A 16,940-nucleotide genomic window follows, 5' to 3' on the forward strand; every position below is an offset into this window, starting at 1 on the left:
TGCATCCACAACTACCGCCTACGATGAGACGAGGCTTTCACTATCCGCCTCCACTGTAGCAAACATGTTGGTTGTCTATATCTGTGTGCTACTCTGTGTATTCAAATCATTTAAATGTGCATCTGTAGGTCCTATCTGTATAAGTGTTTGTGTGGGAGAGAGTGTCTGTGTGTGTCTGTGTTTGAGAGAGAGCAAGTCAATCTCTCCAAACAAGCATGTGTGTACAGTCAGTGCATGTGAGAGAGTGTCAATATTCAACTCTGTGAATCTGGATCAGAGCGTGTGGGAGTATATATGTGTTAGATAGACTATGAGGATGTATCTTTGTGTGTATATGTGTGTTTGAAGCCCCCGTTCTCTCGGGTGTTTAGAGAGTCTGCCCAGCTACAGGAGGAAGTGCTCTGGTACTCTGCTCAAATCACAGGCATTGGTTCTAGTCAGGTGACCTGGGCACCTGGACCTGGGTGACCTCAAGTATTGTGAATCAGATGAAAACAAACTTAATGAGGCCCACAGTCATTCAGTCAGTCAGTCAGTCAAACCGTTCAGTCAGCCAGTCAGTCCAACCAGCTGCCTGGCCCTGACTGTGGAGGAGAAGGGTCTGAAAGGGAAGAGGCTGTCAACCAGCTGCCTGGCCCTGACTGTGGAGGAGAAGGGTCTGAAAGGGAAGAGGCTGTCAACCAGCTGCCTGGCCCTGACTGTGGAGGAGAAGGGTCTGAAAGGGAAGAGGCTGTCAACCAGCTGCCTGGCCCTGACTGTGGAGGAGAAGGGTCTGAAAGGGAAGAGGCTGTCCCCAATAAAGGAAAACAGCCATTATAAGAATCAAGGACAGATGGAGATCACATGGAAGTATGTTAAAGTGTGTGTGTGTGTGTGGGGGGGGGTAATGTGAAGGACAACTTCTAAATAAAATATAAATTAAACTTTGTATTTACAAATAACCTGATAAACTGATCCATTTTAAGTTCAACAAAATAGAAGACAATAGGGGCATGGTCAGAAATGTGTTTCCAGGAGATACAACTTTTATGCAATCCATCACGATTCTCTTTCAGGTAAATACAAAATGCAAATAAAACAAACCAAAGCACTTGTGGGGTGAAACACTACAGCATTGTTTCCCATATGATTTTTTTCAGCAGTGGTGTCAAGGATTGTATTGTTACTAGCGTTAGCGCAATGACATGCTAGCAGTTCCCATTTATTTGGAGTCATTGAGCCAAATAACTATCAATTTAAAAGAATGTCTCGGCAGCAATAAATATATATATTTTATAACTACATAATGTTTTTTTGCTGCGGTGGCAACAATTTAGCAGCAGTGGTCAACCACTGCTACATTAATATAGGGGAAACTCTGATACATTAATATAGGGGAAACTCTGATACATTAATATAGGGGAAACACTGCTAAATTAATATAGGGTAACCACTGCTACATTAATATAGGGCAACCACTACTAAATTAATATAGGGCAACCACTACTAAATTAATATAGGGGCAACCACTGCTACATTAATATAGGGGCAACCACTGCTACATTAATATAGGGGCAACCACTGCTACATTAATATAGGGGCAACCACTGCTACATTAATATAGGGGCAACCACTGCTACATTAATATAGGGGAAACACTGCTACATTAATATAGGGGCAACACTGCTACATTAATATAGGGGCAACACTGCTACATTAATATAGGGGCAACCACTGCTACATTAATATAGGAGGAAACACTACTACATTAATATAGGGGAAACACTACTATATTAATATAGGGGAAACATTACTACATTAATATAGGGGAAACACTGCTACATTAATATAGGGGAAACACTGCTACATTAATATAGGGGAAACACTGCTACATTAATATAGGGCAACCACTGCTAAATTAATATAGGGCAACCACTGCTAAATTAATATAGGGCAACCACTGCTAAATTAATATAGGGCAACCACTGCTAAATTAATATAGGGCAACCACTGCTAAATTAATATAGGGCAACCACTGCTAAATTAATATAGGACAACCACTGCTAAATTAATATAGGGCAACCACTACTAAATGAATATAGGGCAAACACTGCTAAATGAATATAGGGGAAACACTGCTAAATTAATATAGGGGAAACACTACTACATTAATATAGAGGAAACACAGCTAAATTATTATAGAGGAAACACTGCTAAATTATTATAGGGGAAACACTGCTAAATTATTATAGGGGAAACACTGCTAAATTAATATAGGGGAAACACTGCTAAATTAATATAGAGGAAACACTGCTACATTAATATAGGGGAAACACTGCTACATTAATATAGGGGAAACACTGCTAAATTATAATATAGGGGAAACACTGCTACAGGCAATACAGCCTTATTCACAACACAATCTCAATACTGAGAGGGGTATATAGTCCAATGGACACCTGTTGTTATTCGTCTTCTTTTTTTATTCAAGTTCTGCTACATTCATCCATATCTCCCTAAATCCTTGTGCCCACACAGACCAGATAGACTGCATCAGCCTCTAACCCCCCTCCTTATATCCCCTATACCCAGTCCAGATGGCAAATCGCCACCCATACAGTAGAATGCTAAACCCTAAAACCTCAGACAATCCACAACTGTCATTAACCCCACACAAGAAAATGAGTTACACTTCCAAGAGCTAGTACCTGAGGATATATATCCAAGACCTAGTACCTGAGGATACATATCCAAGATCTAGAACCTGAGGATATATATCCATGTCACGACTTCCGCCAAAGTCGTCTCCTCTCCTTGTTCGGGCGGCGTTTGGCGGTCGACGTCACTGGCTTTCTAGCCATTGCCGCTCCATTTTTCATGTATCCATTTGTTTTGTCTTGTTCCCTGCACACCTGGTTTTCATTCCCCAATCAATCTACATGTATTTATTCCGCTGTTCCCCATCATGTCTTTGTGTAAGATTGTTTGTGTTAAATGTGTATTGTTGACGCGCCCGACTGGTTTGTTTTTACGAAGATGTTTATTTTTAATAACTGTTTTGCGCTTTTGCCTAAATAAAGTGTGCGCCTGTTCACAAATCTCTGCTCTCCTGCACCTGACTTCGCTACCAGTACACACACATCTTTTTTTATTTATCCGTTAACTTACCAGGTAAGTTGACTGAGAACACGTTCTCATTTGCAGCAACGACCTGGGGAACAGTTATAGGGGAGAGGAGGGGGATAAATGGGCTAATTGTAAACTGGGGATTATTAGGTGACCGTGATGGTTTGAGGGCCAGACTGGGAATTTAGCCAGGACACCGGGGTTAACACCCCTACTTTTACGATAAGTGCCATGGGATCTTTAATGACCTCAGAGAGTCAGGACACCCGTTTAACATCCCATCCGAAAGACGGCACCCTACACAGGGCAGTGTCACCAATCACTGCCCTGGGGATTTGGGATATTTTTTTAGACCAGAGGAAAGAGTTCCTCCTACTGGCCCTCCAACACCACTTCCAGCAGCATCTGGTCTCCCATCCAGGAACTGACCAGGACCAACCCTGCTTAGCTTCAGAAGCAAGCCAGCAGTGGTATGCAGGGTGGTATGCTGACAATCTTGGATCTGACAATCCAAGAGCTAGATCCTGAGGATATATATCCAAGAGCTAGATCCTGAGGATATATATATCCAAGAGCTAGATCCTGAGGATATATATCCAAGAGCTAGTGAATGACATGCAGTCAGCAGCCACAGAACAATGTTTCTCATCCTAAAAGTGCTAGTATCACCATTCATCGGACAGTGATTGATTGACAACACTAATGGACCGAATACATAGGCCAGCCATACTATCTCCTTGTGTCTAAACCCACCTCAGCTGCCCGGCCCCAAACATTATACATTGGGTTAAGGCAGAGTAAGGTTTATTTTTTTCTTCATTAACTAGGGTACGGGCAGGGCTCGGGTATCACTAAATTGATCATCAACATTTTGAAGCTGAGCCATTTACTTGTGCTCTGCTGCACTGTACAGTCATATCTGACTATGATCATAAAATGTTGTTAGAAGTGCTTTGACCTTGTCAAATATAAGACAGGAGAGGTTATTTCACAGAAAATAACAATGTTCCTTGAGTTTGGTCAGAGTGACGGAAATGAGCTAACAGCTAACTGCTCTCTAATGTCTCACCATTAAGCAGGGCAGCCGAGAAGCCCAAGTGGAGCCGTTGCTATGTCGCCATGAGCAGAGTGCATGCAGAGTGAAGGAGAGACAGATAGAAGCAGCTAATGGATTTACTAACAAGGAAGTTATTTGGGGTTTCGGGCAGGGTTAGGGCCTTCAATTTGGCAGAAGCAATCGGGGCTGGGTAGGGTAGGACCTGAACATCACGGACATGGCTAGGGCTCGGGCTTAAAATTCATGCCCGAGCTGGGCTCTAAGGCAGAGGGTAGCCCTGTGGGATTTCTCCAGAGCTTCTGTCTTTCTGCTACACATTGAGCTGATAGCAGCCGGCCGGCCACGGCAGCCATTTTGGTGTGGGACAGAGGCCTTATCAGTCAGGAGGAGGTCAGACATAGATAGCAGAATGTGCCAGGCTCTCTGGGTCTAACAGACCACTCTATTAAGAATCAATCTAGACTGGTCTCAGAGAGAGGGAGAGAGATCGAGGGTGGAAGAAAGAGAGATGGAGAGACATCTGACTTAGCTAAAGCCTACCACCCCACACAGACATGAGTGGTGTGTCACACGGGAGGCCTATCAGGACACATCGAAAACACATGACATGATGAACTGACAGTGACATGGGTTCCCTTGGACGTATGTGCGTGCCTGTTTAGACCTATGACTCAAAGCATACTTAGCCATCCACTGGTCTCCTTCCTATGGACTCTAGCTAATCCTCTCTAGGATAGAGCTGCAGCCACATTTTTAAAGACACAATGTTAATTCTGTGAAGAAACTATCCAGTGAACTGTCCACACAGAGGAAATGGCGTTTTCACAGAAACACACTCGAAAAGATCAGTACTGTTACTGTCTCTGGGAGCTAGAACAGCACTCTATCTACCTCATTTTGAGAATGTATTATTCCATTGCGCGCTCTATTACAGAGCATTAACATACTAAGTGCTTTGTGTAACAATCCGTCTCCTCACCCACAGAGAACAGGGGACATAAAGATGCTTATGGTTTGGAAATGAATTACATTGAAGGCGATCAGGACAAACAAGCAGCTAGTGCTTGAGATAATTGTCTTTTGTTGGAGGCACGCGAGCGAACATCAATGCTTGGCCCTTATTGATCACGTCGCAACTCGCCTCACTGCATCTTCATAATCCTATCATGACCTTTATATGGGGGAGTGGGTGGGCATGGTGCATGGAGGGGCGAGGGGAGGGGTCACTAGCTAGTAAGCCAGGAGATCTAGCTGGGTAGATGGAAGGAACAAAGCCATCTTAATAATCAGGGGGACAAGTTAAAAGAGGGAGGGGTAAAAGGACAAGATGGGGGTAAAAATCTAAATAAGGGGGTAAAAGGCCAACAAGCTGCTCATTAGATGTGGCTATGAATGGCGAGATAATGGGCCGGCCAGCCAGCCAGGCAGCTGACCTGAGGGCAGTCAATGCTGGGCCAAAGGCCAGGCCACAGTCTATAAAATGAAACTAGAATGCAAGTGTGTGTTACTGGATGGACTGAAAGCCTGCTCCTTACCAAGTAGCTCTCCAGAACCTTGTCTATTCTCTTCCGCATCTTCTGTCTGTCTCCATTTATTTATCTCCCTCTTTCTCGGCATGTGGCGTCACCTGCTGTGGGATTACTGCAGCCATGATGCCCACCATCCCTTCCCCCATCTTCCTCACTGAGTCATGTAACCTGGGTTGTGAAGTAGGCTAGATTTGCTCAGTGACCAAAAACCAATGACCTTCCACTCAACCTCTCCCATTTCACCTCATTGTCCCCCTCTCTCTCCATTCCTGTTCTCCCGTATTTACTTTCTATTTCACTTCGTCTTCCCCCTTTCCTCCCTTCTCTACCCCTGTACCCTTTCTACATTCTCATGGACACTGCCCAGGCCTTGCATTCCACAGTGAGGGATGGTCCACTACTGCCAGAGCAGAGGAAGAGAAGAGAGGTGGACCTCTTTGTGTTTACAGCTTTTTCCACCTTTCACAGCAGGCTGTCAGGGGGCTAGGCAGTAGGCAGAGCCTCTGTGCTTGGGTGGGCTGGCTCTGGGACGGAAAGGAGTACAGCAGTCCCTCTATTAAACTCTTGTTTAGTGCGAGTCGAGCCAGTGGTTCAGTATGCAGTAGCAGTGACTTCATCTGGATAGAAAGCCGGTATGTTCATGAAGGACCTACACCTGAGCAGGTAATAGAGGGGAAACTATGTGTTAACCACAAACAGTGAGTGAATTAGGTTGTAGCTAACAACATGGACTGTTGAGCACTAGATTACTGTGAGAAGGGGCAAGCCAGTGTTTAATTGACACTTTAGCTCACAGTTTTTTTAAAGGCACGACCAAGGATGATAGTTTGAGTCAGCAGAGGGTGGAAATTAAAATCAGGTTAAAATCAGGCCTTGCTTCTTGCCAGGTTTATAGTACCTTTAGTCTTAGACTGCTTTAAGGGAGTGCAGGCGTCCACTACAAACTACATGGACAAGAGTCTGTAGTTGGTACTGCACCGTATCACACCTCCCACCACGGACCATTAACCCTGTTCCTCCAGTTACTAGTCCTGGCTCACTCTCTCCCTCATCAACCTTATCTATCATCTCTTGTAGACCTAGGGGAGATGGAGGAGGAGGTGGAGGGTGAGATCTCTAAAGCTGACAGCTTCTGCGGAGCCAAGCCAACATCCCCCTGGCCCATCTGTAAAGTGATCCAACTACTCTGCCACTATTTCCTCTGTGATGTACAGCACTGCTGCCCGACCCCAACAAAAGCCCTTGGTCCCGAGGAGAGAAGGCGGAGAAAAAAATAAGCCACAGTTCAATTAGAAAGCTCAGCCAATTACTCCTAAGTGCTTCAAATGAATGGAAAAGATGGAGACTGACACAGAACCTTCCTTGCGCAATGATCCAAAAATGTGAACTGGAGTTTTCCATTGTAAACGTAATGATAGCTGCGGGATATGATCTTGAGGTGCAGCCATACACGGTGTGTTATGCGTAGGTGTGGGTGAGGCACATATGTATGTGCATAGTAAATTCAAGAATCTCTGACGATGCATACAATAATCTACACACAAATTGGACTCATTTGATGTCTTTCTCTGTGTCCAAAATCGAAACTCAGAATGACAATGAATCAAACAGTGTGGAGAACTACCTTCTGGTATACACTGTGGCGGGCCAAGCCGCCTACTTCTCATCATTACATGGATGACTTCCACCATTTTGCTACTTCCTCACGTCTGACTAACATCCAACATCCTCTACAGCAAAGATGACAATGACTAAGTTCCTTAAAAATAACCATGTCAGACTAACTAGAATTAACTGAACTGTTGACCAATAATGGATTATAACGGAGACATTCAAATGCTGCCAACCCATTATAGTTGTAGAATGGACTAGACCAGCCTTTAAAGTATGGGTCGAGACCCAAACCTGTTAAATGGTGGGTCGCGGTAAATTTATAATTATTTCATTCATTACTGGAATTGATTTTGGCCAAGTGCAACTGCATTCTCTGTTCAGTGCGCTCTCTGCTTAGCAGTGGTGTCTCGGCTCAGTTTGGCAGCGGTGTCACGGCTCAGTTTGACAGCGGCGTCTCGGCTCAGTTTGACAGCGGCGTCTCGGCTCAGTTTGACAGCGGCGTCTCGGCTCAGTTTGACAGCGGCGTCTCGGCTCAGTTTGACAGCGGCGTCTCGGCTCAGTTTGACAGCGGCGTCTCGGCTCAGTTTGACAGCGGCTCAGTTTGGCAGCTGCGCGAGTGGGTGGAAGATGCCCGTGTGCTTCACGGTTTACCAGATCTTTTTTGGGCAGTTTTCTTGAAGATCACTCTGCGACCCACACACTGTAGTGCTGTTGTTCAGCAGCAGATGAAGCGCTTTCAGCCACTGGCTTGTCATTCCCACTCGCCATCATCGAATAGACTCAAACTAGCCAGTTCTGACTGAGCTCAATTGTCATGAAACGCAAATACAGCAATGAGTTTCTCTCTCTTGGTTTAATACAAACTTTGATAAATAACAAGGAGCGCCAACAATGTGTTTTGTGCAGGGAAGTGAGTCTCTCAAAACGAACAAATTAAAAACGACAGGTCCTGACCAAACATCCACAGTATGATGGTAAACCCAGGGAATTCTTTCAGAACAGGGCAGAATGCTTCAGGAAACAGTGCTTCCACAGTGGAAAAGTAAGTCAGCTAGCAAGGCATTTTTGTCATTTTAAACAGGTGATGACAAGCAGAAATAAGGGAGTATACCATCTCTCATAGTAGTCAATGTGAGTTTCTCTTTCAGACAATCCCCTTGTACACAGCTAATAGCTAGCTAGCTAATGTTAGCCAAAGCAAGCTATCTAGCTAATGTTAGCCAAAGCAAGCTATCTAGCTAATGTTAGCCAAAGCAAGCTATCTAGCTAATGTTAGCCAAGGCAAGCTATCTAGCTACTGATAGTGCTACCCTAAGTAACAACACAGATGAAGATGAAAATAATTAAAAACTGTTGTTAAAATACAAGTAATCATTTTTATTCTGAACTGGAATACATTGTTTGACGCAAGCTGCTTTTTGAGGCAAACACACTCACACACTTCTGGGTTGCTCATCTACAGCAGTCTCCTGCCTGGCTGAGAAAACAGTAGATGTTCTGATCCAGTTTTATGCAACTCTGGCATACTTAAGAAACAAGTAAAGTAACAGACTCAATGCTGAACATGACCTCAGGGTTACACTGTCAAAAACTGAGCCCAGAATAGACCTGCTTGTTGAAAACTTCCACCAGTCACACACCTCTCATTAGGACTGTGTGTTTTCTGGTCTAATCGGTGTGATCAATCAGTTTAGTCCAGTTCAGAATTAAAATGATTTATTGTATTTTAACAGCAACAGTTCCAACCTAGACAGCTATGCAAGAGTGTTTTTGATGGGGAAAGAAACATGAGTAGCTATTTATATGGGTATTTCATTTCATTGTTATGTTGCATTTGTTAATGGGCATAAGGGCAATGAAATATACCGATATTCCGTATAGATGCGTGTTTTGTAAGCTTGGGTCCCAGGAAAACGGAGAATTTCCAATGGGTCCCATGCTGAAAACGTTTAAGAACCCAGGGGTTCACACGAGGGAATGCCAGGTTTCCTTGCTGACTGACTGTTGGCAGTGTGGGTAGGATGTTTTTAGGACCAGATAGTGTGAGACATGCATGCTGTTTTTCCATTACAACTCCTGCAGGGACTTACCCTCAAAACAAAAGCACCTTTGATTAAAGGATGTCTCTTTCTCTCCCTCTCCTTCTTACCATCTGAACAGCTGCAGTCCACACAGCGACAAAGGCACACAGCTGCCATTGGCTAGTCTGAGTATGATGGCCAATCAAAATGGGTTGTGAATCGAATATACACATGCAGATCCTAACACAAACACACAGCCATAGATCAAAACATGTGCAAACTCCAAACACACACACCTAGCCACTAAATTCATGTGGTTCATGGAAGAAAAGCTTGGTTTATTCCTGCCAAACTTGCAGCATGTGAGATGATTCACTAAGACCTAAGGAAGTTAAACTCCAAAAGTCAAGGCCAATTTGTGTTACAGAGCATTTCTAAACGGCCAGGCTCCCAGTTAATGACATGGTCTCACTACTGCCATGCCCACCATGCGCTAGAGCAAAATTACGCTTTTTAAACCCCCAAAGCATATAGAGTTATTCTTCATGCTGTGTTGTTTCCAGAGACACACGCCAATACCAGGGGAACTCAGAACAGTTTATTCAGTCTATGGCCTCTACTAGCTCACCAAGACGTGCATAGGCAGTCTTCAAAGTGTGCATTGCATAGTAGTAAAACACACACACAGGAATGATTAGGCTTTATCCATCGGCAGCCTTAAGGGCCTTCACGACATTGGCAGACAAGTCAACATGATTTGACTTCTCTCCACCCGGCTATATATAGTAAACACATATATAGCCTATGCATCCTCAAATGCAAATTGTTTGTGCCACTCCCCAGAGCTAAGATGCTGACCAGACCGCCATTGCGCTAATTTTGATTTTGTTCACCCACACCAGACACGATCAGGACACGCAGTTTGAAATATCAAAACAAACTCTGAGCCAACTATATTCATTTGGGGACAGGTCGAAAAGCATTTAACATTTCCTTGGGTCGTTGGTGTCAACATCACCAACAAACTAATATGGTCCAAGCACACCAAGACAGTCTTGAAGAGGGCACGACAAACCCTGTTCCCCACTCAGGAGACTGAAAAGATTTGGCATGGGTCCTCAGATCCTCAAAAGGTTCTACCACTGCACCATCGAGAGCATCCTGACTGGTTGCATCACTGTCTTGTATGGCAACTGCTCGGCCTCCGACCGCAAGGCACTACAGAGGATAGTGCGAAAGGGTCCAGTACATCAATGCGGCCAAGCTTCCTGCAATCCAGGACCTCTACACCAGGCGGTGGCAGGGGAAGGCCTGAAAAATTGTCAAAGACTCCAGCCACCATAATCATAGACTGTTCTCTCTGCTACTGCACAGCAAGCGGTACATGAGAGCCAAGTCTAGGTCCAAGAGACTTCTAAACAGCTTCTACCCCCAAGCCATAAGTCTCCTGAACCCCTAATCAAATGGCTACCCAGACTATTGTCCCTAAAAGGAATACTTCCTGTCAGCACACACCCAAATGCAAAGTGGATGGTTTTAGACAGAAGGGTCATTCCATATGATTTCAATCACCTTCTGATTTCACCCCTTTTGATTTGAATGAAGCCTTCCATACATGGTTGCCCATGGTAGAAGTGGTCAGAAAGTGACTTTCTGGACCTGAATGACAAAACATTCATGAGATAGAGGTGCTCAAAGTTGACCCATTTGGAATACCCCACCCTTCATCACTAAAAAAGATAATCGCTTCAGCTTGATATAATTTTAAAGCTTATAAACAGGGTTGTCAAACTGCTTCATGATTTCGTTGAGAAAAAAAGGGTTAATTTGATCTAAATACGAGTCATCTGCTGTTCAAATATGTTGTAGCTTAAACCCTATTTACATCATCTGAGGTGTTTGTTGTGCCTGCACACGCTTGAAGAAAGAAAAGGTGGTGGACAAACATGTATGAAAGGTTTCATTCAAATCAAAAGGGGTGCAGTCAGAAAGTGACTGAAATCATTTGGAATGACCCAGAATCAAGATAATGACACACTACAGAAAACTCATGGTTGCATCTTGATGTTGACCATCTTGATGTGAAGCTTCTGAGGAAGGAGCGGTCTGTATCTCCACTCTCAATGTCCTCTGGTATGATTATTACATGTTTTTATCATACCCTGCTGCTGAACAGCTATGTAGGGCTAATGGAGGTCTGCTTTGATCACTGTGTGTGAATAACAAACCCCACCAAGGGACATTGACTCAGTCCTTTACATTGACGCAGACGACACCATTCTGTATACTTCTGGCCCTTCTTTGGACACTGTTAACAACCCTCCAGGTGAGCTTCAATGCCATACAACTCTCCTTCCGTGGCCTCCAATTGCTCTTAAATACAAGTAAAACTAAATGCATGCTCTTCAACCGATCGCTGCCTGCACCTGCCCGCCTGTCCAACATCACTACTCTGGATGGCTCTGACTTAGAATATGTGGACAACTACAAATACCTAGGTGTCTGGTTAGAATGTAAACTCTCCTTCCAGACTCACGTTAAACATCTCCAATCCAAAGTTAAATCTAAAAATGGCTTCCTATTTCGCAACAAAGCATCCTTCACTCATGCTGCCAAACATACCCTTGTAAAACTGACCATCCAACCGATCCTCGACTTCGGCGATGTCATTCACAAAATAGCCTCCAATGCCCTACTCAATAAATTGGATGCAGTCTATCACAGTGCCATCCGTTTTGTCACCAAAGCCCCATATACTACCCACCACTGCGACCTGTACGATCTCGTTGGCTGGCCCTCGCTTCATACTCGTCGCCAAACCCACTGGCTCCAGGTCATCTACAAGACCCTGCTAGGTAAAGTCCCCCCTTATCTCAGCTCGCTGGTCACCATAGCAGCACCCACCTGTAGCACGCGCTCCAGCAGGTATAGCTCTCTGGTCACCCCCAAAACCAATTCTTCCTTTGGCCGCCTCTCCTTCCAGTTCTCTGCTGCCAATGACTGGAACGAACTACAAAAATCTCTGAAACTGGAAACACTTATCTCCCTCAGATTACTGCACCTGTACATAGCCCATCTATAATTTAGCCCAAACAACTACCTCTTTCCCTACTGTATTTATTTATTTTGCTCCTTTGCACCCCATTATTTCTATCTCTACTTTGCACATTCTTCCACTGCCAATCAACCATTCCAGTGTTTTACTTGCTATATTGTATTTACTTCGACACCATTGGCCTTTTTTTGTCTTTACCTTCCTCATCTTACCTCACTGGCTCACATTGTATATAGACTTAATTTTCTACTGTATTATTGACTGTATGTTTGTTTTACTCCATGTGTAACTCTGTGTTGTTGTATGTGTCGAACTGCTATGCTTTATCTTGGCCAGGTCGCAATTGTAAGTGAGAACTTGTTCAACTTGCCTACCTGGTTAAATAAAGGTCAAATAAATAAATAAATGAAGAACAAATTCTTATTTACAATGATGGCCTACCCCAGCCAAACCCGGCCAACGCTGGGCCAATTGTGCGCCACCCTATGGGACTCCCAATCACGGGCGGTTGTGATATATCCTGGACAGGGTCTGTAGTATTTGTATTTATTATCAGCTACTCTTCCTGGGGTCCGGCAAAACTAAGGCAGTTATACCATTTTTTTTTAATTACAATACATTCATTACAGAACTTACAACACACTAAGTGTGTGCCCTCAGGCCCATACTCCACTACCACATATCTACAAGGCAAAATACATGTGTGCGTGTGTGTATAGTGTGTATGTTATCATGTGTTTGTATGCATGTGTCTGTGCCTATGTAGTGACGCCTCTAGCACGGAGATGCAGTGCCTTAGACTGCGCCACTCGGAAGAGGGTTCAATTGCCCAAATGTTCATTTAACAGATTATTTGTTACGGATCAAATGCATATTTTAAATGCTTTTATATATTTTAAAGTATTTTACGTATGTAAATATTAATATAACAAAAATAATATGGTACAATTGATTTGGCTTTGAGTTTGCACTTTTGGGATTATCCCGTTGCATAGACTGCCAGGCAAGCTAAATCAAGTGAGGATCAAATTGGCAGTTCAAAAGTTAAGCAATACACTTGACCATGGTCTAATAATTTTCCATCGGCAACCATTTGTGACCAATAAATCAGGTGACAACAGGTCTGGACATATTCTCGCAATCTCCCTTCCGTTCTACCAGATAACAGCAGCTTCAAAACAGGATGTGATGTAGTCTGCTCTATCCACTCCGGTGAGACGTGATGGCTGTAGCTAGATACTATCGGCACAATTTTACATTTTGTCATATAGCTGACGCGCTTATCCAGAATGACTTACAGTAAGTGGTGAGTGCATACATTCTAATCTTTTTTTTTCGTACTGGTCCACCGTGGGAATCGAACCCACAACCCTGCCCATGCTCTACCAACTGGGCTACACGGGACAATCGCTTCCACATCGAATCCCATACTTTGCTAATCGACTGTAAGTGGCATGTCAATAGCTCATCACTGCATTGGATCTGAATACAGTATGCGCAACGGTGCACACCCAGTAGCGCACGGGGAGAAGTCGGTCAGGCGCCTATGATAAGGATCGCCAGACAAATTAGAGCTGGTTTGGCTTGTTAAATCTGATGGGTTGCAGTTAGTTAGTCCTAACACAATAAAACACACGACAAAATCGTTAAGAAAAGGAAATGCACATGCCTAAATCTTTAGGCTATACCTTACATCTCAGCGCAGTAATAATCCAGTCCGCAACTGGTCCAACCGTCTATAGGCTATTTGCCACTTCTCTCAAACTGGGAGAAAAATACATGTTTGCGCTAGTTTCCGCCTATTTTCGGTGGTCTCTGACAGCCTACAATAGGCTATATATTGCCTATATGGAATTGGGAAACGCAAACAAACCTTGTATACTTGTCCATAGGTGCCATTGCCGACCACTTCCACCAGTTCGAAAATACCAGCTGGGTCCTGAAAATGAAATTAAGAAATGGTTAACATTTATCAAATAACTTTGTTAAAGATGGGTGGTTTTCATAGTATCATGGCCAACGTTACAACCCGTTCAATTAGGCAGTAGCGCCAGATTTGCCTCACATGCCAGTGCATTGCCAACAAAGGAAAGATAGAGGAATTTATTATCCCCCTATCCTACCAAGAACAACACATCCCATTTGTAAAACATTTTACGCTGGTTTAGCCCATGGTTGCGTCAATAAATGGATTTGGACAGCAAACAATGTACATCCTCAGATAAGATGTATTGCACTCACCCGCAAAGAGGCAAGGTCTATGTCAACTAGACTTTTAGCTGGAGACTCGTTCGCCATTTTTCAATAATAAATATAAATTGTTAAGTCTATTTTAATCCCTTCAAGTTGATTGTGTGTATGCAATGTCGTATCTCATTATTGGAAGTGATCCCTTATTCCTTGTGAATGTAATTTCGATCCAAAGCGGGTTGTTCTTTGTACTCCCGTCGTTGTCGAGCCTACGCGGTTACTCCATATTGAGCTACCGCGGCTGGCAGTGCAGAGTGCTGCTTGCTTTCTCTATTCTCCCCCTGCCTCCCTCTCTCTTGTTGTCGCTCTCTCACTCACTCCCCTGTAAAGCATCACCAACAGAGGAAGCTGAATCGGTCAGGGCCTGAGTGAGGGCAGTAGAGAGATAGAGGGAGCCGCTGCTCCCCCTATCCCCAAAATAAATGAATCCAAACATGCTGAATTTATGTGCCATGCTGATTAGCTCACAATAATGTATTTTTAAGCATTTTTTTGAAGTCTTCATAAAACGACATCCATTTACATTTTAGCAGACGTTTTTTCCAGAGCGATTTACAGGCGCAATTAGGGTTATGTGCCTTGCTCAGGGGCACATTACCAGATTGTTCACCTAGTCGGCTTGGGGATTCAAACCAGCGACCTTTTTCGGGTTACTGGCCAAACACACTTAACTGCTAGGCTACCTGCCATCCATGCATATAGCCTACCTAAATTAGGTCTAAACTAGGTATGAACAATAATATAAACACAACATGCAACAACTTCAAAGATTTTACCAAGTTACAGTTCATATAAGGAAATAAATAAATTGGTCCTTAATCTAAAGATTTCACATGCCTGGGAATACAGATATGCTTTTGTTGGTCACAGATACCTTTTAAAAAATGTAGGGACATGGATCAGAAAACCAGTCAGTATCTGGTGAGACTATCATTTTCCTCATGAGCATGACACCTCCTTTGCATAGAGCTGATCAGGCTGTTGATTGTGGCCTGTGGAATGTTGTCCCACTCCTCTTGAATGGCTGTGTGAAGTTGCTGTTATTGGCGGGAACTGGACAGGTCAATCCAGAGCATCCCAAACATGCTCAATGGGTGACATGTCTGGTGAGTATGCAGACCATGGAAGAACTGGGACATTTTCAGCTTCCATTGTGTACAGATTCTTGCGACATGGGGCCGTGCATTATCATGCTGAAACATGAGGTGATGGCGGCTGATGAATGACACAACAATTGGCCTCAGGATCTCGTCACGGTATCTTTGTGCATTCAAATTGCCATTGATAAAATGCAATTGTGTTCGTTGTCCGTAGCTTATGCCTGCCCATACCATAACCCCACCGCCACATGGGGCACTCTGTTCACAATGTTGACATTAGCAAACCGCTCACCCACACAGCGCCATACACACGGTCTGTGGTTGTGAGGCCGTTTGGACGTACTGCTAAATTCTCTAAAACTATGATGGAAGTGGTTTATGGTAGAGAAATTAACATTAAATTATCTGGCAAGAGCTCTGGTGGACATTCCTGCAGTCAGCATGCCAGTTGTCAATCTGTGGCCTTTTAGAGTGTCCTTTTATTGTCCCCAGCACAAGGTGCACCTGTGTAATGATCATGCTGTTTAATCAGCTTCTTGATATTCCACACCTGTCAGGTGGATGGATTATTTTGTCAAAGGTGAAATACTAACTAACAGGGATGTAAATTCATTTGTGCACAAAATCTGAGAGAAACAAGCTTTTTGTGAGTATGGGATCTTTAATTTCAGCTCATGAAACATGGGACCAAAGTGTTTATATTTTGTTTACAATGTATCAATAAACCGTTTATTATATTACGGTAAGGTGTAACTCACAATATGTTTATGTGCTCTCTCTCTTCTCTCTCTGCTGACTGTTAGATTAGGCTTTCGGCCAGTTTTCTCTTATCAGTTAACTCTTATCTTATTGCGTCAAGATGTCCACCATTGTTCCTGTACCCAAGAAAGCAAAGGTAACTTAACTAAATGACTATCACCCTGTAGCACTCACTTCTGTCATCATGAAATGCTTTGAGAGGCTAGTTAAGGATAATTTCACCTCCACCTTACCTGACACCCTAGACCCACTTCAATTTGCATACCGCCCCAATAGATGCACAAACCATGCAACCACCATCGCACTGCACACTGCCCTAACCCATCTGGGGAATACCTATGTAAGAATGCTGTTCATTGACTATAACCCAGCCTTCAACACCATAGTTCCCTCCAAGCTCCTCATTAAGCTCAGGGCCCTCCTGGGTCTGAACCTCGCCCTGTGCAACTG

At 43.8% G+C, this 16,940-nt stretch overlaps 1 protein-coding gene across 15 annotated transcripts in view; it reads right to left on the minus strand.

Annotated features, from left to right (window-relative positions):
- The window catches only part of LOC109868418 (mitogen-activated protein kinase kinase kinase kinase 4), a 97,856-nt gene extending 82,848 nt beyond the window's left edge, over nt 1-15,008 (minus strand). For 8 of the 15 annotated variants that reach the window (XM_031797997.1, XM_031798004.1, XM_031798014.1 and 5 more), the window contains exons 1-2: nt 14,623-15,005; nt 14,255-14,320 (exon numbers count right to left, since the gene is read on the minus strand). In XM_031797997.1, the coding sequence (XP_031653857.1) occupies nt 14,255-14,320; nt 14,623-14,679 (123 nt within the window). In that variant the 5' untranslated portion in view covers nt 14,680-15,005. Of the gene's footprint in view, nt 1-14,254; nt 14,321-14,622 lie in introns of all 15 variants that reach the window. The other 7 variants (XR_004204259.1, XM_031798039.1, XM_031798046.1 and 4 more) reach the window with 4 other exon arrangements.
- Between the last annotated feature and the right edge of the window lie 1,932 nt (nt 15,009-16,940).

This window comes from Oncorhynchus kisutch, linkage group LG2, assembly GCF_002021735.2.
Source record: "Oncorhynchus kisutch isolate 150728-3 linkage group LG2, Okis_V2, whole genome shotgun sequence".
Taxonomy (NCBI): Eukaryota; Metazoa; Chordata; class Actinopteri; order Salmoniformes; family Salmonidae; genus Oncorhynchus; species Oncorhynchus kisutch.